This window comes from Pyrgilauda ruficollis, unplaced genomic scaffold, assembly GCF_017590135.1.
Source record: "Pyrgilauda ruficollis isolate IOZ18807 unplaced genomic scaffold, ASM1759013v1 scaffold53, whole genome shotgun sequence".
Taxonomy (NCBI): domain Eukaryota; kingdom Metazoa; phylum Chordata; class Aves; order Passeriformes; family Passeridae; genus Pyrgilauda; species Pyrgilauda ruficollis.
This window is the reverse complement of record NW_024526933.1, coordinates 3,528,027-3,552,356: the sequence shown is the minus strand read 5'-3', so window position 1 is coordinate 3,552,356 and position 24,330 is coordinate 3,528,027. Positions and strand designations below refer to the sequence as shown.

The window sequence follows — 24,330 nt, the reverse complement described above, 5'->3', positions numbered from 1 at the left end:
AGAGTAAGTGGTGTTAGGAGTCATTGAGGGACCAGGAGTGGAGAAAAGGAGGCTCAGGGGAGATGTTATTGCTCTCCACATCTACTTGAAAGGAAATTTTTGTAAGGTGGTGGTCAGTCTCTGAAACAGACCTCAAGGTGTACCACAGGAAGTTCAGGCTGGACATCAGGAATTTTTCACAGAAAGGGTGTTTAAGCAATGAACAGGCTGCCCAGGGAGATAATGGAGTTACCATGCCTGAAATTGTTCAAGAAGTGATTGAACATGGCACTTACTGCTGCAATCTAGTTGGAATGGTGGTGGTGTTCAGTCAGAGGTTGAACTTAATGGTCTTGAAAGTCTTTTCCAATCTGAATGATTCTAGTTCTAAGAGCATGATCAAACACTGAAACAGGCTTCCTGTAGAGGTGGCTGATGCCCTAAACCTGTTAGTTTTTAAGATGCGTCTGGATGATATCCTTAGTAACATGCTTTTACTTTAGGTCAGCCCTGAATTTGTCAGGTGGTTGGACTAAATGATCATTGAGAGTCCCTTCCAACTGAAATACTTTGTTCTACTCTGTTTATGCAGAACTACATCCTAAGCTAACAAGAAGTTAATTAGCCAGTGATGTCCTTGAAATGATAGCTGCCAAGCCTTGGTACTGTTGCAGCCAAGTCCTGCTCTGGGTCTCTAGATAACAATGTTTCAAAGCCTTTTTTTCTGTTGTCGGGTACAAAGCTTTCAGTCACGGACTGAAAGTCACTCCTCTGATACAGGTGTTGATAGACCTCAGCTTGGTTCTATAGATCTTCTGTTCGTAACAGTGCTGATGAAGTGGGAGGGTAACATCTCAGGTCAATTTCTAAAGTAAACTGTGTTAACAGAAAGAAAACCATAAAAAAATAGGAAATATATATTTAAAACCTTCTGCTCTTTCGGTTTTGGTTTTTTTGTCCATTCACTTTCGATCTGTAAGAAAAGGGTTTCAATTATATGTTTCTAATTTAATCAACAGAAAAGAAGTGTGGTTGCTTGTATAAATCTTCATACTTTTCTTATATTTTGTACATAACTTTTACGATGATAAACGTTTTATGCTGATTGAAATGTTAAATGTTGGAAATGCCTCTGAATTTCATTGTCTGTAGAAGTGCTTTTAATTTAATTTTTTAATGCAATATAAGCATGAAACTTTAAATAATATCAGTTTTTGTCAGAAGATTAAATATGTCTTTTTGAATTCCATTTTAGGGAATTCAGTCTCTTACCATAAAAGAAAATGTCTACATCTAGCATTGTAGCAAGAGTGGAAACATGGCTTTCATCCACATGGCACGTTAAAGTTCCTTTAACATGGCTGGAAGCATGTATTAATTGGATCCAGGAAGAAAACAGTGGTAGTAATTTAAGTCAAGCTCAGATTAACAAGCAGGTATTTGAGCAATGGCTTCTTACCGATCTGAGAGACTTGGAATATCCCATTTTGCCTAACTGCATCTTAGATACTCCCAAGGGAGAGTTATCAGGCTGCTTCTCCATTCAGATTGATTCACTGGTGGATGTTAGCCAGCCAGCATATTCTCAGTTACAGAAGCTAAGAGGGAAAAGCACTGTAAATGAAGAAGTGACAGCCAGTACTCAGACATTTCAGAAGCCTTGGGAAGCAAAGCCTACTCGAATGCTGATGCTACAGTTAACAGATGGCATACATCAAATTCAGGGCATGGAGTATCAACCAGTGCCTGTTCTCTGCAGTAATCTTCCTCCTGGAACAAAAATCACTGTACAGGGCAATATTGCATATCGTCTTGGAGTTCTTCTGCTTAAACCAGAAAATGTGAAACTGTTGGGGGGTGAAGTTGATGCTCTTCTTGAGGATTATTGTCAGGAAAGAGTCCTTGCTAGGTTAATTGGAGAAGCTGAAAACCCTAATTCTGTTGGACAAGCTGGACATGAACAGATTTTTTCAAGACCTGTAGATGAGTTAGAACAAACTCTTGGCCCTTCAGATGAAGAGCTTTTAGCCAGCCTCAATGAAAATAATGAATTTACTTTAAATAACAGAACATCTTTAGAAAGTGGATACTGTAGTAGAAGCAACAATTTTAATACAGCCTCAGGTTCACTGACTGCACATAGTGGAAATGTTTTGCTACAAAGATCTGGAAGTCCTTTGCCTCACTCGGATGAACAAGTTTCACCTCCCATAGAATACGCTGATGGCTTTTTAAATGACTTTCCTTTAGAAGATGACTTGCTTCTGGAAGAAGAGATGCAAAGAGAGATGGAAGAAGTGCCACCAGTGGAAATGAACAGAAACATAGATTTATTTACTGGCAGACTTCCACATATATCTAGAAGCCCCTGCAATTCATCTTTAAATGGCACTGGTGAAGAAGACAATGTGAATGAAAGAGATAAGCCGGGGGAAACTATCAGCAAGGAAAAGAGCCTGAGAAGAACAATATTTGATGAAGATGGAAATAGCATTAGTAACTTCTTGCCGCACAAGGGCTTACATCAGACCTGCAGTTCATCAGCTTTCTCTTTGGAAACTCCTCCTGAAGAGGGGCAGAATTTTACAGACCTAAATGAGAGCAAATGTAAACACCAACTCAGTTCTGACAGCAGGGTATTAAATGATGATCCTGTATTTTCCTTAAAAGTGGATCGAGAAGGAGATCAGCAAAGACGTGATTCACAGATCTTTCCTTGCAAGGCAGTAGAAGCACCTTTAGATTTAGATTCTCCACCTTTCACATATATTTCCCTTTTCCTTGCAAAAAAACCAGAAACTGTTACAGTTCTGAAAGTTAAATGTTTTATTGTCACTCTCACTGGAAACCTGACAAAAAGCAATGGATCCTGGGGTATAAAGGCTAAAATTTCTGATGGCTCTGCTTATCTTGAAGTAGATTTTGCTGATGATATTCTAACAAGTTTCATTGGCTTTTCAGTGCCTGAAATTAATAAGCTGAAAAAGGATCCTGCTTTACGTCTAAAACTTAAGGATGGTTTAGAGAAATGTCAGAAACAGCTGATAGATCTTTGTTGTTTGATGACTATTGAGTTTAATCCATTTCAGTCTAAAGCTACTGTATTAATTCTCCAGGATGCTGATGCTAGGCATCTAGAACAATTGAAGAAACGTTTGAATAAATAATATGTGCAAATTTACAGACTATAGATTAGGAAACGTTTAAGTCAGATTTCCCTTGAAGAGCTCTTGAAAGTTAAACTTCAAGTTAAGTGGTGTGTCTTTTATCAGGAATTATAATTTAAAAATGAGACAAGGAGATGACTTGTTGGAGCAAAACTGGGCAAATTGTTTCTTATGGTGACAGTATTGGAATAAGATTTTGAATATTTGTATATTGACTTTTTCATTCTGCAAAATCCTGCATGTTCTAAACTGGTAATCCTCAGTAGCAGAATTAGTCAGGAAATGTATAACAATGGACAAACCATTTTGTTATTTTACTTTTTCAGGTACTTACCTGATCTTTAAAAGAAAGGTGCAGGAGACTCTCAGTTTTTTCTTGGAGAAAATCAGTTGAATAAATTTAAATCAAATACAGACCCTTCTGTCTATGCCAATCTGAAGACTGAAATCTATATTCACTGTGCAAGAACCTAAAGTATAGAGAAATGAAAGATTGTCTTCTAAATATTCAGATGTGAGGAAAAAAAAATCCCATCCTCTACAAAAAGGAGATTTAAAAACCCACTGTATTTTTTACAAATAACTTAAAAGAAAGCCAAGTGTTTTAAAGTGTTTATTAGCATAAAATTATCATAACATATGGGGATTCTATTTTTTTTTTGTCACATTAGTGTTAATCATTGCTAGTAGTTTTGAAACCAGAGGCAACTCATTCATTAACTCTTATGGTTACTTGACTAACCTTTTTACAGTGTAGTCAAATATTTTCACTGCACACATGTTGTATAGTATATACTTATTGCTGGTCTTAATTTTGATTTTTTAAAATTTCTGCTTCTAATAAATTAAAGTTTTCATTTAAATTTTGGTGGATGCTGCTTAGTCACTTTGAAAGAAAAATAAATATTTTGTTGAGTGTATGGAATATGAGAAATTATTTGATTAAGTTTTTGGTTCTTCTTTTTGCTTCTTCCCATCCTTTCCCCTTCACTTGTTTTCTGGTTTGTTTTGTTTTGAGTTTTTTGTTTGTTTGTTTTTTCCTTTGGTTGATTGGTTTGAGTTGGGTTGTTTCCATGTAGATTCTGAAGAATTAATATTATGATAAGAATAGAGTAACCAGTGACAGGAGCAGTCTGCCCAGTGCTGGTAGTGTTTGCAAAGAATGTAAAATTGGTGGCTGGGAGAGGGATTTTTTTTTTTTTTTCAAGTGACCTGTCATTATCTTTTTTCAAAGCCTTTTCTTTCTCTGAACAATGTCTGTTAGGCCATTGGGATTTGCTGTGACAGATTGTCACAGTAAGTATAGCCAAATTGAGAACCATGCTTGAAGACTCCAAGGAAAACTAGAGGTAATTTGCAAGTAAGGTAAAAATGGAGCATGGGACATCTTGGGGGTTTTTATGCTTGAGGTGTAAGGGGGTTTAGGCTTTATTTTTATGAACAGAAACATCACTGTGTCCCTTTCTTTCCTTGCCCCTCCCACTCTGAAGAGAACCTAAGGAAATTATAACCTCGTGAGCCACCTCTGTGTTTATTTTCTGAGGATTTTGGGAGCAGTACATTGTTTAAAACTGTAACAGCAAAAGCTTTTGCCTGTCTGGAACCTACATTACTGGATCTTGAGTTACAGTTTCAGGAAAAATTGCTTGTTAGTAGGAAACTGACAGAGTTTCATTTCATGTAAACCTTGTAGAAGTTAATAGAGCTGACTGTAATCCTTCAGTACTGTTTTATGGAAATATTTCTCCTATAATGAGTTAGGAAACTTCCTTTGAAGTTTTTGCTTTAGCATGTAAGAGGATAGGAGTCTTCAGACTTCAAATGGAACAAATAATCCACAGATTTTATTCTGCTTGTGCAAAGCAAGGGTCATGGTATTCAAACTGCAGAATCAAATTAAGTGTTGTGTTTGGTTTAGATGATGAAGTCACACCTGCCCCTCTTTTTTAGCATTTGCTTTAATATTTAGCCATCTCTGCTACAATAATTGCATGTACCTTCTGTTCGCCTTCTCCCTCGCCTACCTTCCCACCTTAAACGCAATGTAACTTGTCTGACATTTTCTTCTCCCCCTCCCCCATTGTCCTTGACTTCATTTTTAACATGTGCTCTCTGGAAAGCCACTGTCATGCCTGTGGTCCAGTGCAAGCAAGCAAGAAGATCTCAATAAAGCTGTTTACAGCATGACTCTTTGCAGATATTTCAATGCAATTTTCTGGTGTATAAGGTTTCCAGATCTTTGTTCAAGCTTTTAGAATTAATGAGAAATATTGCATAGCTTTTCCAACAGGAAAAGGAATTAATTAGTTGTATTGAGAAAGCATGCTTATTTAATAGCTGATGTCTAACAGAAAATGGTTTGTGTGGCTATGCGTAGCAGTCATTGCCTTATCCACTTTGTTTGCTCTCAGAATCAACCTTTCTCTTAACATTCATAATGATTTGGTGCTGTGTATATGTATGGTGTGCATATTTTGCCTACTGTACCTGGCAGTGGTGTGTGTCAGAGCCCTTCAGATAACCACTGTTCTTACAGGCTGAATTCACAACACAGGTTGCCACCTCGGCAGAGGTATGGCCACATTTCTGTAGAGTGCAACAGCAGCTGCTCTCACAAGTCACATGTAGCCTTCTGGCAGAAGGCAGCCTTTGCACTTTCTGTCATCTCTTGTCTACAGTATGTGACCAACTAACTTCTTCTTGTTATCTTTGTTTCAGGTGCTAAGCAGACTTCTGCAATTGCAGTGTATGTGACTGCAGTTTCAGGGTCCGTATTGTTCAAGAATGATTTCCTTTTAATGGTGAAAATAAGCTCCTTTTTTAGCTGAAAAAAATCCAGTCACAGGTCACAGTGAAAACTTCCAATTAATTCAGTGTCAATATATGAAACCTACAATATTCTCACACAGGGACATGGATGTTACCCTATTAACAATGAAAGTCAGTTCTTGCCTTACGGTTATTCAAGAAAATGAAACCAATGAATGTGCTATGGCAGTACCAGGTACCTGCATCAGAATATCCTTTAAAAGCTCTGTCACTAAGGCAAGGTAGTAGAAAACAGAAGGCTCTCAGAAACTGCTGTGCCCTAGTTCTTTTCAAGGTATTCACTCAAACTGTAGAACAAGGCCATGGCTAGTCCAAGAAATATGGCAGGTTTTCAAATAGGGTAGGCTGGAAAAAGTAGCTTAAGAACTAGTCTAATCCTACTGGATATTAGTTTGGCCACAAATATGCATGTCATTATAACCCAGCAACCTCTTTCTTGTTTGAATGCAGGCAGTGCTCTCAGGAAGCAACAGCTAGTTGAGATAATGTATTTTCAAAGTAAGAGTGAAGAATGTTAAGGAGTTTCCTAAAAGATGTTCTGGACTGATCAGTAATGCAAGTTCACAGTAGAAGAATTATGTATTTCAAGTCATATCAAAAGCAGAAATTTTCACGGTAACGGAACATGATTAGATGGAACCGTAAACATAACATTTGGTTCTAAATATAAAGACCTGTTTCTTGATGTCTCGCTGTAATAATGTCAGACATTCCTGTTTAGAACAAAAAGGTAATAACTTTAAGCTTTTTGCTATGGGGAGGAAGGAATGATTTATAGTACAATGTTTCTGAATTATCTGGTGGCAAGGAAAATGAAATGTATTTATCTGAGAGGGAAAGGCAGAAAGGACTTTAAGTAACACCTCTCATTTCAGATACAGTTCTCTAGTGTTATGCTCCTAGAAGGAACAGAATACCAATAGTAATAACAACAAATGAGAGGATAAAGGTAAACTGACATTGCAACTGGTGAATTCCACAGAAGAGTTTGTAAGTTTCTTACAAATCAGCTGCTCATCTAAATGTATATGTATGACAGACTTTTGTACAGTCTGTCACTTTTACTCTTTTACTTAAGGACTTCTTTATTGTATTGGGTTTTCTAACAGGGTGAAATTGCAGTGTGTGGCTGTTAGAATTTGTCCAGCTTCTGATCTTTTTCCTAAGGCTAAAAAACCTGGCTCTCTTATCCCTTCCAGGAAATGGCAAGTGCTCCATCTCCCTGACCACCTTGGCAGGGTCTGCTGGTCACCTGCTTCACTGTCAGCAGTGTTCTTGTGCTAGGGAATGCAAAATAGGACACAACACTGCACATGCAGCCTCACAAGTGCTGAAAGCAGAAGGCAGCTTGCTGTCTGGGATCTTCTTGCTGGCTCTGATGGTTATTGCCACTGCAAGGTGTAACTACATTTCTCTTCACAGAAAAGCAAGGTACAGCTTCCCAAGAATATTTCTGAGATTCACATTCTCTGAACCTCAGAGAAAGGAAAAACAATTCTTATCTCATTTGCTGCACCTGTGTTGTGCCAAAGTAGCGTGCAATATGGAGATTGTTTACCTAAAAGTGATGGTGTTTTGTTTCCTTGGCCTATCAGGGCCACACGTGTGTGTGTGTATCAGGACTGTTGGCTGACAGTCACGAGATGTCACGAGATGTTGTGCAGTTGAGTGCTTGGCAGATTCAGTTTAAATGTAATGTAATATAGTGCAGAATAATACAGTATAATAAAGTAATTAATTAGCCTTCTGATATCCATGGAGGTCCTCCTCATTATTCCTTCTGGACATTGGGCAAAAATATCACCAGGTCACACAGCTGACTTCTGTTAAGCTGCACACAAGTGCACATGGCTCTTACTGTAAAGCTCCTTAACCATCTGTTTCCCAAACCACAATGTTGCATGGAGTTATTTCTGCAAGAATGAAGTAATTTGCATTTGTCTTTGTGGAACTTACATTTCTACAAGTCCACGTGTCCAGCCTGTGCCATACTAGTTCTCTATCTCTCATTGTTTTCTTTTCTTGCCCCTCCTTCCGTATATGGAAGCTTCTCTAGCACTTTCCCCTTATCTAACAATCAGACACCTCTTTCTAGAGGGAATTAGATTGGGCAGACATGACTTGACATTGTAGGCTTGACATTGTAGGCTTGACATTGTAGGCTTGACATTGTAGGCTTGACATTGTGCTGACTGTTTCAAACTACCATCACCTTCATGTGCCTAGGTATGGATTCAGAGAGGATTTGCTCTAACTGATGAGACTGAGGTCAGACTGTCAAGTTGGTAATTCCCTGGTTCCTCCTCCTGGAACATGGGTGTGGCACTTGCCTTTTACCACTCATTAGGTACTGCTGTAACCTTTCCAGTGTCATCAAGAATATTCTTATAGCACACAGCCAGCACCCTCTCTGGTCCCATGGGCAGTTGTATGTGTTTGCAGGGTAAAGTACTCTGTTGCCACAAGGAGGTGCTGATACATATGATTTCAATAAGAAAGACACTCTGACTCTAAAATACCATTTAAAACACTAGTTATTGGCGATGAGGACAGACAGGGAAGACCAAGGTGGTCAAAGAATCCGAATTTATTGTAGAGTACAACTGCTTATATAGTATTTTAGGAAGACTAGTAATGTTTTACTACAATGATTGGGTTAAAAATAATATAAACAAACTTACGCATTTTAAACATCTCTTGCTTGCAGAAGTCTGTTGTAATTTACTTTTTTTTGGTAAATCTGTCTGATTTGATCTTCTTGCAATCTTGATTTAATTCTCAAAGTTCTGTTTGCTCTTGCCAAGGCATCCTGTTATCAAATTTCTTATGCTAACCAGGTCCAAAGTCCATCATCTGCCTTGTGTCCCAATATCCCAATAACAAGTTATTAGAAGTAACACTTTCAGATAAAGGCGAGACCATGCAGGTGGCATAAGCTCTGGTACAAGAGCTTTGTCAAGACAAACAGCTGCCTGCTGGCTCCTTCTACACTGTGCTGCCTGAGCTTATCCCACCAGCAAGAGATTTACACAGCCCAATACAGCCTGAAGGCCACACTGGCTGTGCAGAGCACAGACCTTGCCTGCTCAGGTTAGCCATGGCATGATGTGGGTCACTGAGCCCTCAACACCTTCTGGTCAGCATCACCACATTCCCTGTCCCATTACTTACAGTAAGTTGTAATACCTTTCTACAGATACTGTTAGTAGGCTTGGGAAAGCTAGTAGGCTTCTTGTCTTCTGCTCATGGATCACCTGCTTCTTCCAGTATCTGTGTTACTACTGGAAGCTGTAAGTTATTTAGGCTGTATCACAGGTTTCATACTGTAATACAAGTCACAATTAATGCTAGCTTTAAAATAGTTTTTACTGTAGTGGCACTGCAGATCCCGGAAGAACATTTTTGGGTAGATGATACTACTTAAAAAGTCACGGTAACATATAGCTTGCTGCTTTGTGGCAAGTGAACAGCAAAACATCTTTTACATTATTTTCATGGACAAAACTAACATTGATTTCAGCAAAGTTCAGTTAATATTAAAAAGGGCAAAATGCAGGCTTCACAAATACCATCTGAATTGGTAATACAGCATAAACCAGAGAGATGAGGTGAGTTGGGTGAACTGAGATATTCACAGAAGGAGTAACAGATTAGAGGCCTTTCAGAATAAGGGTATTTCCCTGTGTACCAGGGGAGTTATCACAGAGTCATTGTGATAAAGAAGATTTGCCTCAGTTCTGTGGGTATTCAAAAAGTAGTAGGAATTCCAATCCAATTGACTGAGAGAGAACATCTAATCTTCAGGCCCGTTGAGCACCTTTATGGTAGGTGGAGATTGGAGCTGGGAGACATTCCATACTTAATGCTTCTTAGTAGCTAAATGAGCATCTCCCTGTGCACTGACTTAGATTTTTTAGCTTAATTCCTTGTATAAACTTCAGAGATGTCCAATACAGTAAATTTAGCTGGTATGACCAGCTAAATTAACATGTCAAACAAATTTGACAACATAATTTGACATGTTAAACAACTTTTTGTTTGCATACTTGGTAGGTTGGAATTTTCTTCTAGGATGAGAATAGTCTTTTCTATAGGGGGAGAAAAAAAGCTCTACAGAGAGACTGGAGAGACTCAATCAACGGGCTAAGGAAAGCTGCATGAGGCTCAATAAGGCAAAGTGCTGGGTTCTGCACTTGGGTCACAACCACCCCATGCACTGCTCTGGGCTGGGGGAGGAGTGGCTGGGGAGCTGTTCAGCAGAAGGGGACTTGGGGGTGCTGGTTGAAGCCAGCTCAGTGTAAGCCAACAGTGTGCCCAGGTGGCCAAGAAGCCCTATGGCATCCTGGCCAGTATCAAGAATAGTGGAGCCTGCAGGACCAGGGCAGTGATTGTCCCCCGGCACTTGGCACTGGTGAGGCCACACCTTGAATCCTGTTCTGGGCCCCTCACTTTAAAAATGACTTTGGGGTGCTGGAGAGTGTCCAGAGAAAGGCAACAAGGCTCATGAAAGGACTAGAAAACATGTTTTATAAGGAATGGCTGAGGGATCTGGGTTTGTTTAGTCTGGAGGAGAGGAGGCTCTGGGGGGACCTCATTGCTCTCCACAGCTCCCTGAAAGGAGGGTGTAGTGAGGTGGGGGCTGGTTTCCTCTACTGTGCCAGCAGTGAAAGGACTGGAGGAAATGGCCTTAAGATGAGACAGGAGAGATTCAGATTAGATACTAGAAGAATTTTTTTTTTCACTGTTAGGGTAGTCAGGAAATAGGTTTCGAGAGGTGCTGGAGGTACTCAAGAGGAGTCTGGATCTGTTGCTGGGTGGTGATGTTTAGTGATTTAGGGGTTACAGGGGTAATGCTGGCCAGTGGGACTGGATGATCTTAAGGTTTCTTGCAACCTTGGCAATTCTATGATTATTCTATGAAAAGCAGATTATTATTTCCACTTAAAGGATCAAGGCTTTATTTAACTGATGTTGATAATCACAGTCCGAGAATAGGCAATGGTAGTACTAACTGCAGAACGTGAAAGCCTTTTCTCAATACTTTTGTCAATACTTTTTAAAGTATTGACAGAATAACAACCTTCACAAAGCATTTTTTCAAATTAAAATAAACATAAAAATGCTAAGGTGAAAATATACCTATGTTGAAAGAATCTGTGATGGAAAAGATTGTGATTTTTGATATTAAGAGGAAATGTTGTGGTCCACTAACAGGATTTAGGAAATAAATGTAATTTCAATCTAAATATTCACAGCTGACTTTCCTGCTCCTAGGACAACCTCTTGCTATATTTATAATTACTGCACAATCATAATTTAACAGATGGGTACTATATATAAAATTTGGGCAAGCATTATTGCTATTAAACAACAAATCTATCATTTATTGTAAAGAAATACACAAGCCCCTAATGCTGCTGTCTGCCTAAGCATATGCTTAGGTAATTTACTCTCTTGTACCAACTGTTAGTGTAATTCCCTCATACAGCTTTTCCAAACTGGAGAGTGCCATTAAGTAGAAAGTGTAAATAAGGATCTACTTGTAATTTAAAACATTCAAATTATCTTTCATTAGATACCTTTTTATGAAAACATATCTTTTCTTTTAAGCCTTTTATTACAAATGGGTAACTCAAATGCAAATACTGAAAAATTTGTTTGAGCTGCAAAGAATATTCTGCCAAGCATATCTGCAGTAAGGGCCTGTATAAATAATATATTACTTTAAAATATATGTTAGTATATGGAAGAGCACTTCCATATAGATTTTACTTTTTGTTTTAGACGTGGTCAGATACAACGGCAAGCATCAGCTGTTGAGTGCTATGTGATCACACTGGATAGTATAGGGAAAGACAAAATAGGAGAAAAGTCGGTGTCTTACGGGGCCTGTTGCTATTCATGAAATAAATGAAAAAAATTCATGAGGCAAATGCTCATGATATTTTTAAAATCAACATTTTGTTTTATCTGTGACCTTATTTTCTAATACCAGTGTTGTAAAATATGAATTATAATCTTTTAATGTAAAATAAGAAAGGACAATGTGAAATAATCCTCAATCTCTAGCCAAGTACTTTATCTACTGTCTAATACTGGTGATGGTTGATGACTAATCAAGAGACCAAAGAGCCCTAAAAGTCTGGTTTTCTTCTATCAAGTGACACTGGTTAGGTGACTTGTTTTCCCAAATGCATTTAAAATTCCTCATTCAGTGACCATTCTTCCATTTCTATAAATTCAAAAATAGAATTGGGAGTTAGTTTGATCTAATGATATCTTCATAATGGCTTTTATAATAATCAATAAATTAGGCCCTGGGTACATGTACAAAAATAAAGAGGTAGCATAATTGTGAATATTGACAGCTCAGTACTATTTCTCCATACATGAGTAGTGATTGTTAATCACACTGCAAAGACAGAAACAAGTATACAAAACACAGCATGTCTACATATTTATATGTTTTCCATATTTTTTAGTAGAAATTTATCCAAGTGACACAGAATCTGACATATTTCAACTGTATGCTATGTATTGATGGAACGTTTACAAAACCATTAGTTTGTAGATAGAAATTAAATATTAAGGCCTCTGTTGCTGCTTCTTTGTTCTGGGAAGCTTTCTTTATAGAAGTTTTTTTCTCATCTGAAGATACATGAAAATCTGTGCTAAGAAAAATTAATCTTCTGATAATCTTAACAAACTGGTTTAAATCCACAGCTTATGTTATTTATGAAGACTCATTATTTCGTGAATAGTTTTGAATCTAAGAATCCAGTAGTACGTCTTCAGTGTAATTTACAACTTTACATCTTCCTGAGAAATACTTTCATATTGTATTATACCAAGCATTTAAATGTTTAAGAAAGATGTTTTGTGATGGAAGTAAGCAGAACAAATTTTTATCATGACAGAAGTATATTCTGATATTGGGAAATGGTGTGTCTTTTTTTTTGGGAGTATAAGGGATTGTTAGAGGAGGAGGATTTTTTAGTGGAAAAGGAAAGGGTGGTTAGAAAGAAAGTCAGGTATCTTGAAGGAAGTGTATTTTAGCAAGATGTTTCTGTACTTGATTGGAGGGGGGAAAAACAAAAGCTTAAACAAAACAACTTTTAAAAAGCCTAAGCATCATATACTGGTTTTAATTTGATTTGGTTTCTGTAGGAGGGTCTATTTAAAGAAACTAAGGTTGTTGTCCTAGGCAAGGAAACAATGTGCTTGACACATACGGTGTGCTTTATGTTGCTCTAGTGGTATGTACAGACCTTAGTAGCAAAAGTTTTATTGGACACTCTCATAGCAGAACTTATCTGCCAAAAGCTTCACGCTGCTCTATGGGTTTTTTAACCATTCTGTCTCAGTTGGAATGTTGTTGAAATCAAAATTTGTATATCAAAAATTTGTATATTTTGCAGAAGAAGCCTGTGAACCTCTCAGATGCTTTGGGTAACCTCGTGGTTTTCAAGCACAAGAAGTGAATTTGTTTGGGTTTTATGAGGAACAAGTTTAGTGCAATTAATTATTTGTGGTACAACTGACACAGACTGACAATTGTTGGACATTGTGGTACTGGTATAAAGATGTGTAAGCTGATATAAGTTGTGTCAGTTTTGCAGAAAATTATGTAATAACCCTACTTAATAAAATAACACCTGTGTTGCACCTAAAATTTTAGGTAGTATTTCGCTGATTGAAAAAGGGTTAAGGACTTGATCACTTCATAGCTTAGTTCTGCATTTGCTTTAGATCTGTATAAACCATACTGCTCACTAAAAGAAGGTATTAAACCCTTCCTGGCCCTGTTTTCATGCTTGCATGCCATCTTCTATGTCTGCATTAAAAACAAAACAATCACCATTAGCTGCTGGGTTAAAAATTCTCTGTAGTTGTTGGTCTGAATTTTAGCCTGAATTAGTTCCCTGAGGTAAAAAGGAGGAAATGCTGCAGGGGTGGAAAGAAGCAGGGGGAGGGACATGGAGAATGCATATGCCAGTGTTTTGTGTGTGGAGTCATAGCCACTGTTCTGCTGAAGGATAGCAACAGGCATCCTTTGGAATCAGCAGGAGGAAAATGAAATGAATATGAATGAAAATATACGAAGAGGGAAGTCAAGAACTGAAGGGAAGGAAGCTAAGAGGTAGAGCTATGAATATCAAAATGAGAAAAAGCTTACTGTACCCTTTGTTTTCTTTCATGAACCAAATAATGTCTTTATTAGGAGCAGAAAAGAATAATAAAGAAGGATGGAAAAAGGGAAAATCAAAGCTTTCTGTGATGTTGAAAACTGTATGTGATTGTAGAAAGCCAAATTCAACTGTGAAGCAGCTAAGAATGAAAATCATACATATTAATACTGATTAAAGCTACCAGTGAAGGTACACAAAATAATTGGAATAAATTGCTTAATTTGAGGGGCCTTAGTATCTACAGTATATTTCTTGTTGAAATTTTCCTGTCGTAAGAGAAAGGAAGGCACAGTGAATCATTATTTTCTCATAAGTATTTCACTGAACTCTAATGTCTTATAAGTGTTAAAGTATATACTGCAGTTTCGTGAATGAGTGCAAAAATAAGGTAACTGTAATAATAATATGTTTGTCTTTTTGGAAGGTGGTAACACAGAATCATTGAATTGTTTAGGTTGGAAAATATCTCTTAAGATCATCAGTCCAACTGTTAATGTAATAAAACATTACCTTTAATAAACCTTTGAACAGTCTTGAATCATGGTGCTAACTTCTTTTTTCCTGCCAGAATTCAGAGAGGCATGTAATACAGGTATCACACAAGCAAAGGGAAATGTATGTTTAGGACTGTACTCCCAAAGAAAAACAAAATGTGGTGTGTCTTTGTATCTTTTGATCCCAATTCTACACCATCCTGTTCACTCACTGGATTCAAGTCAATGCAGTGAGTACAGGGTTGTTGCAGTACTTCACTCACCCTTCTGTTGGTTAGGAGCACAGCTTTCCTCTAGGTACCAATATCCCAATTCCTCTAAGCTGCTTAAGTAAATAATGGACTGGTTCTAGTTAGAATATAGACAGCCATGCTGAATTTCATAGCACTATTTGCAACAGTGAAGGGGAGCATGGGTGAAGGCTGAGGAAGGATTCTTGATGCTGACTTTTCCCCTGATGTTTTGTAAATAATGCATTTATCTGTTCTTTATTTCTCTAAGTATCTTCTCCAGCTGTGCAGTTGTAATTCAGTAGTGTCATGTATTGTCATTTCTGCATTAGTAAATGGATAGGACCTATTTACTGAGTAATTATGAAATAACCTCATAATGAAATGCAGGAAAGGGTTCTAATTAAATTTTAAAGTTCCTAAACAACTATTCAACTTCAAATGAGAATTTTCAATCCATGTATCCTAATGAGTTCTCAGAATACATTACTAAAGTATATAAATGATACAGTAAACACAAAATGTGATTTTCCACACTTCCAGTGTATAGAAAACCATTTGAAAACAAAATATACACAGGAATTCAAATATTAACTTATGGTGGAATAGTAGGGCAACCACATGAAATTTTTAATACTTTTTTGTTGCAGTGTGCTTTTTGTTTTATTAGTAGGTTGATTGTTTGGTTTGTAATTTGGTAGTTTTCTTTATGCTGTTTCTTTTTTGTTCCCACCTTTTCCCAGATTTTTTGTCAGTTAGTTGCTAGTTTCTATTTCCCCAAACTTTATCAGTTTACTGAAACTGTTCTCCCCCCTTGGAATTTTTATTGGTTTATACCTTGTGGTTCCTGCCTGGATTTTTACTCCCAATTCTCCTGATTTGTTAAAGACTGTACCCTCCCCTGAGACCTGCCCCCACATATAAGTTCTTTTCTGCCCCTTGTTCCTGGTCCCGGGATGAAGAAGAGGGGAAGTTTTACCATGAAATAAAGTTACCCTGGGACCTGTGTGCTGCCCTGTGTTTTCTAATGCGCTGACACTGGCACTGGGATTCGACGCAGCTCAAGGGGGGAACTGCCGCCCTCCGCCCCCCTGCCATCAGCTAGCCGGGAGGAAGAGCAGCACTTTTTAAATCTGTAACCAACAATAAATAAAGCCTGTAAAGATTGATATCGATAACCCATGTAGTCCAGTATTTTGTCTGAAAATCTTAGGCTTGTGGGCATCCTCAGCCAGAGGTTGTGTCTTTGTACTTAGTAGTTGGAAATCAAGAAAATGAGACAATCAGACTAAGCCAGATAATCAGAGGTTTTAGTATATATAAAATGTTAAAATGTACTTCTTGTCTATCATCTCTGATTCAGGTACTGTAACACTTATGTGCAAAGAAAAACTATTTTTTTGATATAAGATCTATTCCTAGTTTTCTTAAATTCTTACATCTTTCTGTTACCACACAAACCTTAGGTTAACTTGTTTTTAAAAAATCTGGTATGTGCATAGTGTAATATAAGTACAGTTAATGCCATAATCCACATATCAATAGTATTACTTAAACTGTAAAAAAACCACCAGAAAATCCAGTAAACAAAAATCTCCACACAAGTTAATTGAAGCATGAAAACTGATTTTAAAGACTAATTGAACATTTATAAGTAACATTAATCATCACAATATTAATTAAAACCATTTGGAATTCATAGCAAAGCTACATGAAGTGGCTATTATAGTATTGTTTGAAAGATCTTTTCGATAACTGATAAATTCAGTGAGGATAGATAGAGCTAGTCTAAGAAATATCTTCATTAGGTTAGAGAAATAATACACAGAATTAGTTATATTGCTAAGAACAAGTATCTCGATCACACAGAAGCCTTACCAATAGTGTAACCCTATCTTTCAGTTTCTGACTTTACTGTTGCGTCTACTGCTCATACTACTTATTCTCATATTCTTTCCGGGTTTTGTTCTTGCATTGTAAGTTCATTATCATTTGTATTATTTTTGTAATTGCGTTTTTTCAACTAAAGTGTCTTATACTGTTTCTCTACACTCACTTGGAACTTTTAATTAGGTAATAGTAAAAGCATAAAACATTATACAAGGAAACATAAACCAAACCTAATAACCACAAATACAAAACTGTAACACCCTAAACCAAACTCCATAATCCCTAACCCTTAATTCTAACCTTAAGATATGAAATAATGCTTTACTTAGAATAATAGACTCATTCCAGTTGGAAAAGATCCTTAAGATCATTGGGTCCAACCATTCATTCAGCATTGCCAAATCTATCACTAAACCATGTCCCTAAGTTCCACATCTACACATTTTAAATGCATCCAAGGGTGGTGACTCAACCACTTCTTTGGGTAACTTGTTCCAATGCTTGACAACCTGTTCAGTGAAAGAATTTTTACTGACATCCAATCTAAACTTGTCCTGGAGCAATTTGAGGCCATTACCTCTTGTCCTGCCACTGGTTGCCTGGGAGAAGAAGCTGACACCCATCTGGCTGCACCTTCCTGTCCGGGAGCTGTAGAGAGTGATAAGGTCTCCCCTGAACCTCCTTTTCTCCAGGCTAAACACCCCCAGCTCCATCAGCCACTCCTCAAGTTCTGGACTCGTATTCCAGACCCTTCACTAGCTTTTTTTGCCCTTCTCTGGACACACTCCAGCCCCTCAATGTTCTTCTTCTTGTGAGGGGCCCAAGAGAAGGTACAGCTTCCTCAGGGCAAAATACAGGGATCGATCTCTTTCCTAGTCCTGCTGACCACACCATTGTCATCCTCGTTGAACCTCATACTGTTGTTCTCAGCCTCAGCCCAGATCCCTCTGCAGGGCCTTCCTACACTGCAGCAGGTCAACACTCCCACCCAACTTAATTCATCTGCAGACTTACTAAATGTGCTCAATCCCCTCTTCCAGATCCTTGATCAAGATATTAAAGAGCATGGTCCCAATACTGATCCCTGGAGAACACCTGTAGTTACTGGCCACCAACTGGATGTAACTCCATTCAACAACAGGCAACTTTTAACCCAGTGAGCAGTGAATCCATCCAAGATTCTCCAGGAGAATGCTGTGAAAAATGTTGAAAAAGGCTTTACTAATGTCCAAGCACACAATGAATGTTCAGAGCCTTTTCCTCGTTTGTTAAGTGGATCACCCACTTCATAGGGTGATCATAGGATGAGATCAGGTTGTTCAAGCAGGACGTGCCCTTCACAAGCTCCTCCATATGGGCTGCAAATGCCATGCAATGACACTCAGGATGATCTGCTCTAGAAAATCTAGATCTGCTCTAAAAGCTACTACTTGTGTAACAACTTTTTTATATTGCATCTCAAAAAGATTAAGTTTTTGTTACTGATATGCAAGCCTGAGGATGCATACTCTCAAAATTTTTCTCCACACTCACTTTCCTACAAAGTTAAGGATTTTGGGTTTTATTTCAATTCAGGTAACCACAGAAGAGTTGGAAGAGAGGCAGCACTACCATCTTGCTCTGGTATACACTATGGTATAGATACTTGACTGAAAGCAGGGTCTGTGTTGGCCACCACTTTACACACACAACCCCTCCCTTTAAAGACACTCTGCTTTAACTAGACTGCATGATGTGTGCTGCCTGTTAAACTGAAATGCCTGCTGAGCTGCTGTCGCTGGCACCAGTGGCACCCTGGTGCTTAGCACAACAGCTAAGAGGAAAGGAGTTTTTCCTGCACTGCAGACCTCAACTTCTGAAAGAGAGAAATGGGCAAATGAAGTGGAGAGGGCTGAGTCTTCAGAAGACAGAAAGTAAGGATAAGGCAGAGGCTAGAGGAAAAGAAAGCATGAATGTTACAACAATTTTTTTTTTTTTTTTTTTTTTTTTTTTTTTTTTGTAAAGGGTTGTCCAGATGCAGAGGACTCTGGAATTTCTGAGTACCTGCCTGGACAGAACACCAGGAAGTAAAAGCAGGAAATGTAAGAGGCAGGCAAGGTCCAGATAGACAAAGAAAAAGGAAATTTGGTTATGTGGAGGCCTGCAGAAGAAAAAGGGAACAACTAAGGTGAGAAACTTGAACAGCTGTGGGAAAGGGTCTGCACATGAACTGTAAGATGGTGGTGATAAATGGGCAGATGCTAAAAGTTGGAACTCTAGAAACTGGCAGGGCTAGAAATAAATGGAAGTTTGATGGTATAGCAGAAAAGGACAGGCAGCCAGGCTGGACATGCAGTGCCTATGAGCATAGAGATAAGAGAGAAGAAAGGTAAAAAAGGTAGATAATTTCAAATGTGTTTTCCCATGTCTATAAAAATATAAGCAGCTGTAAAGTTTTTTTAGGGTCAAAGTATGGAATGTTTTCCTTTTGAAGACTATCAACTCTTAAGATATTCTTAAAGCTTATCCCAGGGTGGATGCAGTTAGACCTACAAAAAGTGGGTTTATTTGAAAGTCTTTTTTTTATCCTGACAAAAGTGGAATATGACCTATAAATGTGCCAATTTTACTTATCCACAGCTGTGTAATTTCTGTATTTATCATGTAGAATCACCAAGGCACTTTTTGCCAGTGGAGTCCTATATATGCTAGGTACAACTTCTGGCCCGTCTTCTGCCCCTTAGCAATCATATCTTAATGGTCATTATATCAGCATCTCTGATATAAAATGGGCTTATTTGCATGGTTCTAATTTTAGGTCTGCAACCTGTGCAATTCATTATCAAGAAATGGAAAAGAAGATATGGTCACAGTAGCAGAAAGGGAAACCTTTATGAAATCCACAACTGAATCCACAAAGACATTAAGTGCTGACAACTACCTCCAGCACTAAAAAATGGATGTTTTGTGGTATTCAAAGTCACCATCTATTTTTAAAATACAGTATCTCTTAGTTTGAAAAAGTTGTTTCTTTAGTAAATTTGCTTCAAATATCAGTATATATTGATCTATATATCTATCTATATATATATATATTTGGACAATACATATACATTGTCCAAATCTGAAAGCTTGCTTATCAGAATGTGTTTTGATATTAACATTCAAGTCTGTTCTTGCTTGACAGTTTTTGCTAATCCAGCTCCTGCGGTTCAAATAGGACATCACAGCCTGTTTTTCACTCTTTCCCTGGTTTTCCTGGAGCAGGCCATGAGCTCTGTTTGGTTTGGAGAAGTCCTTTCAAGAGTCATTTACTTAGCTCATTTTATCTAAATCATCAGTAAATTCTTTATATGTAGTGGGATTACCAGCACATGCAGTAGGCAGATCAAAACTACTGACCCCTTTTTGAGATACTAATTATTTTTAAAAAACTACTTCCCATGTTTAGGTATGTGTAATATATTAATTAAAATGTGCCTTTGCAAAATGTATATTTACTAGCACCTTTCTTTTTCCCTAACATCCCAATCACATAATTGTGAGACCCGTTTTAAAACCCTAGGTACTGCTGAAATATCTGCAAATACTATAACACTGGTGTATCTATGCTAGTCTTGCTCTTACAGTAGCTAAATGATGCATTCAAATCAGTATTTAGACAAGTAGCTGATATTTAACATTGGTTTTGAATTACTGCAGTTAAGATTAATACAGATTTCAGGAAGTTGCATGTTTCTCTTATATTCTAAATCAGAGCATTGTACAATGAGACTGTTATTAGCTATATTAATGTTTTATAAATAGAGCCACTGTAATTAAAAGAAATAAGCTGGCATTTTCAGTTCTTCTGTTTTCTCTGTACAGATCTTAATTATCCTACCCTAAAAGCTGTAACAATTTTTCATGGTTTTGGGAGCATTTGTATGTGTAATGCAGAATTCAAGCTGTTATTACTGCATAAATTGTTTAATTTGGTTTTGCTATAACAGAGAAAATATTTTGAAGTGTCACAACACATTGCATTTACAGCATACATTCATTGGAAAATCAGAAAACAATGTATAAAAGTAGTTCACCTTCCTAGGGAACCTGACACTGCTACTGATATTGTTTGTTTTCAGTATGAAATAATGAAGAATACTTACTTCAAATATATTTGCATTTTTCTTCTGGGTGTTTTTGAAAATGCCTTTCAAAACAAGTTCTTATTTCAATAAAAAACGTAAAAAGCTTTGCACAGAATCAACTTCTGCTCCCAGTGTTGTTTTTACTGATGTTATTCTTTTTAATGCAGTTCCAGCAATTAATAGAAATGGTTCTGAGTGGAATTATCTGGAACATAAAGATAATTATTCTGTGTACTGTGACTTGATACAATGAGTGGAGCTAAGAATATGTTTTCTACCTCTCCAGCAGCAAAAAGCTATCTATTATCCCATGAACAGTACTAAAAGAAAATAAATCCTATCTTGATTTAAATAGGACTCTCTATTTCCTGTTACAAATCCCCAAAGCCTCAAACAATACTAAAACCAAAATTTGCAGATCCTGGGACAACCACAGAGTAAGCAATCAGAAGAGAATAGTATCTAGTTTTTCTTCCAAAAGAAATACAGAAAATGTTCTTTCCTGCTCTTGAAGATGAGAATTTATTAGACCTCTTAGCAAATAATTTAGTTTTACAGTAGATTACAAGGAATTAGTGAGATTGGCTATGTCCCTAATTATGGATTTTTTTGAAATGTCCTCAGTCTACTTTGAAAAAATTTGAAGTGGAACTTTATTGTGCTTACAGAATTGTTTAAAGGAGCACAGCACTCTCAAAATAAGGGTCACAGGTGGAATATAGCAAAGCTAATATAAAAGGTAATGGAAAAATCCACTATTTCCTCTTGACTGCTTAAATTATATGATTGGGTAAATGGATTTCTCTGCTTTCTAGGAGGGTGCTTCTACATTAGTCCAGCAGCAATTAGAGAGAAGAAGTTGCTCTGCAAATTGTCTCCATGAATCATGTAGTTAATCTTTTTATTGTGTAAAACATAAAAAATTGCTTCTAATCAATGCACTTCAATTTTCTATCTCAAAATCATTTATCATCCCTTTTTGGCCTAGAGTACTTCTGAGATGTTTTCCTGAAATTAAGTAAAAGGAGGTGGTATTTGTATCAGTGAGCAGAATATGGCTGTTTCAGGTAAACCTTACTGTGGCAGCAACAGAGACTCTACATTTTTACCTAAAAGCTCTTAACAAATTGATCAATGCATTTAGAATAATTAGTCCACATTTCAGATGTAATAGTGGTCTCTTATTTAACAAATAAAAGATGCATCTCTTGATTACAATAATAGACTCATAGAATAGAATCATAAAACACCCTGAGTTGGAAGGGACCCAGAAGGTTCATCGAATTCAACTCCTGACCCTGCACAGCACAATCCCAAAGTCACACCATGTGCCTGAAAGCATTGTCCAAATGCCTTTTGAACTCTGTCAGGCTGATGCTATGACCACTTCCCTGGGGGGCCTGTTCCAGTGCACAGCCACTATTGGGTAAAAAACCTTTCCTAATGTCCAGCCTAAACCTCCCCTGGCACAACTTCAGGCCATTCCCTTGGGTCCTCTCACTGTTCGCTACAGAGGAGAGATCAGTGCCTGCCCCTCTTCTTCCCCTCTTAGGAAGTTGTAACTGCAGTGAGGTCTGTCCTCAGTGTCCTCTGGGCTGAACAGACCAAGTGGCCTCAGCTGCTCCTCATACGGCTTACCCTCAAGGCCTTTCACCATCTTTGTAGCCTCCTTTGGACACAGTCTAATAGGTTTAGATCCTTCTCATATTATGGCACTCAAACCAGCCCCCAGCACTCGAGGTGAGGCTGCCCCAGCTCAGAGCAGAGCAGGACAATCCCCTCCCTTGCCCAGCTGGCGATGCTGTGCCTGGTGCGCCCCATGACAGGGTTGGCTCTCCTGGCTGCCAGGGCACTGCTGACTCAAGACCAGGACCCCCAGGTCCCTTTCCATGGCACTGCTTACAGCATCTCATTCCCAGTCTGTCCATACATCCAGGGTCGCCCCATCCCAGATGCAGAATCCAGCACTTTCCCCTGTTGAACTTCACATGGTTGGTGATTGCCCAGACCCCTGATTTGTGGAGGTCTCTCTGCAGGGCCTCTCCCTGCCCTGGAGGGACTCAACAGCTCCTCCCAGCTTTGTATCATCTGTGAACTTGCTCAGTATCCCTTCCAGTCCTACATCCATTTATGAAGATGTTGAAGAGCAGAGGGCCAAGGATGGGGACTCTGTGGAACCCCACCAGTGACAGGTCCTCAGTCTGATGTCACCCCATTCACTGTAACCCTTCGTGCCTGACCCATGATGATCCCATCCCATGATGTGGTTATCCAGCTGTGGGCTGCCCATTTTTTTTTTCAGAAGAATCCTGCGAGAGACAGTACTGGAAACTTTACTGAAATCCAGAAACATCTGGTTTTCCTTGGTCATCTCCTGTGCCCTTCAGAGGAGATGCTTAAAAGGTGACCAGGACTGATGGACCCCAGCACCTTCAAAAACTTTTTCTCCACAAGACTGTTCTCACTATTACTCTGAGCAGCCTGATGTCTGCTCTGCTCCTGTCCAGAGTTGAAATTTTGCTGGCACTTCTCCAATTGACAACAGATATTTTAAACTTGATTGCTTTATGATCGCTGTGGCCAAGACAGCACCAATCAGTGCTTCACTCATGAGACCTTCTCTGTTAAGTAGCAACACATCAAGGAGCTTTAATCAGCTTCTTTAATATGCATACCATGAAGTTACCATTGTAGCAGGGCTTCTCCCCCCACCAGAGGAGAGCTTATCTGTTGTTTAGTAGCTAGTGCAATAACTCAGGACATCTTTCTCTCACATAAGCCTCAGATGAGCCTTGGTGAAGTAACTCAATCAGGACAGTTTGCCTTGTAGTGAGTTATTTCAGTGCCACATGATTGATACTTTCAGCTGACAGTAAACATCTTGTTGCGGAAGCAGATGTGGAAAGATAAGCTGGAATTTCTGACTGACAGACACTTCACTTCAAAAACTACAAAAGCTACACCATACTTTCACAAAGCAGAAATCCGCACATTCCCTGAAATGTGTGGAGCTTTCTCCCCTAAGTCAGGATGCCTACTTTGTGATTATTCTCCTGGGGGCTGAGAGAAAGGACTATCATCACTATTGTACCCTATCAATCATAAATTCAGTGGTAATTCATTGACTCCTAAGCTATTCTATTTCTTTGCTAGCTATAATATAGGTACCTTTATGTCATGTGCTGTTTTATCCACTAGTAGTTCGTTTTGTTTTATCCTGTCTAGTAAGTAGCTCTTAAGGCCTTTTGTTTAAGGCCTTTTTTCTGCTAATCTCCTTTTTATTCAGTAAATAACTCATTTTATAATAGACCTGATTGGGCATCCTTAAGAACTTGCAAAACAGAGTGATTTAGGTGCAGAGATTTAGAGCTGCTGCCAAAAATCTGATCCTAAGGCAGGGCTTGTCTAAAGCTCTCACACAATCCGTAACAATCATTCAGGCG

The 24,330-nt window shown here is 38.2% G+C and overlaps 1 protein-coding gene across 2 annotated transcripts in view; it reads left to right on the top strand.

Moving 5' to 3' along the window:
• RMI1 (RecQ mediated genome instability 1) overlaps positions 1–24,330 on the top strand; it is a 38,096-nt gene that overhangs the window by 1,152 nt on the left and 12,614 nt on the right. Inside the window, exon 2 of one of the 2 annotated variants that reach the window (XM_041480781.1) lies at positions 1,235–4,045. The exons of the other annotated variant lie outside the window; for it this stretch is intronic. Within the exon in view, the coding sequence (XP_041336715.1) occupies positions 1,263–3,146 (1,884 nt within the window). The 5' untranslated portion in view covers positions 1,235–1,262 and the 3' untranslated portion in view covers positions 3,147–4,045. Of the gene's footprint in view, positions 1–1,234; positions 4,046–24,330 lie in introns of those variants that run through there. 2 annotated transcript variants of the gene reach the window in all.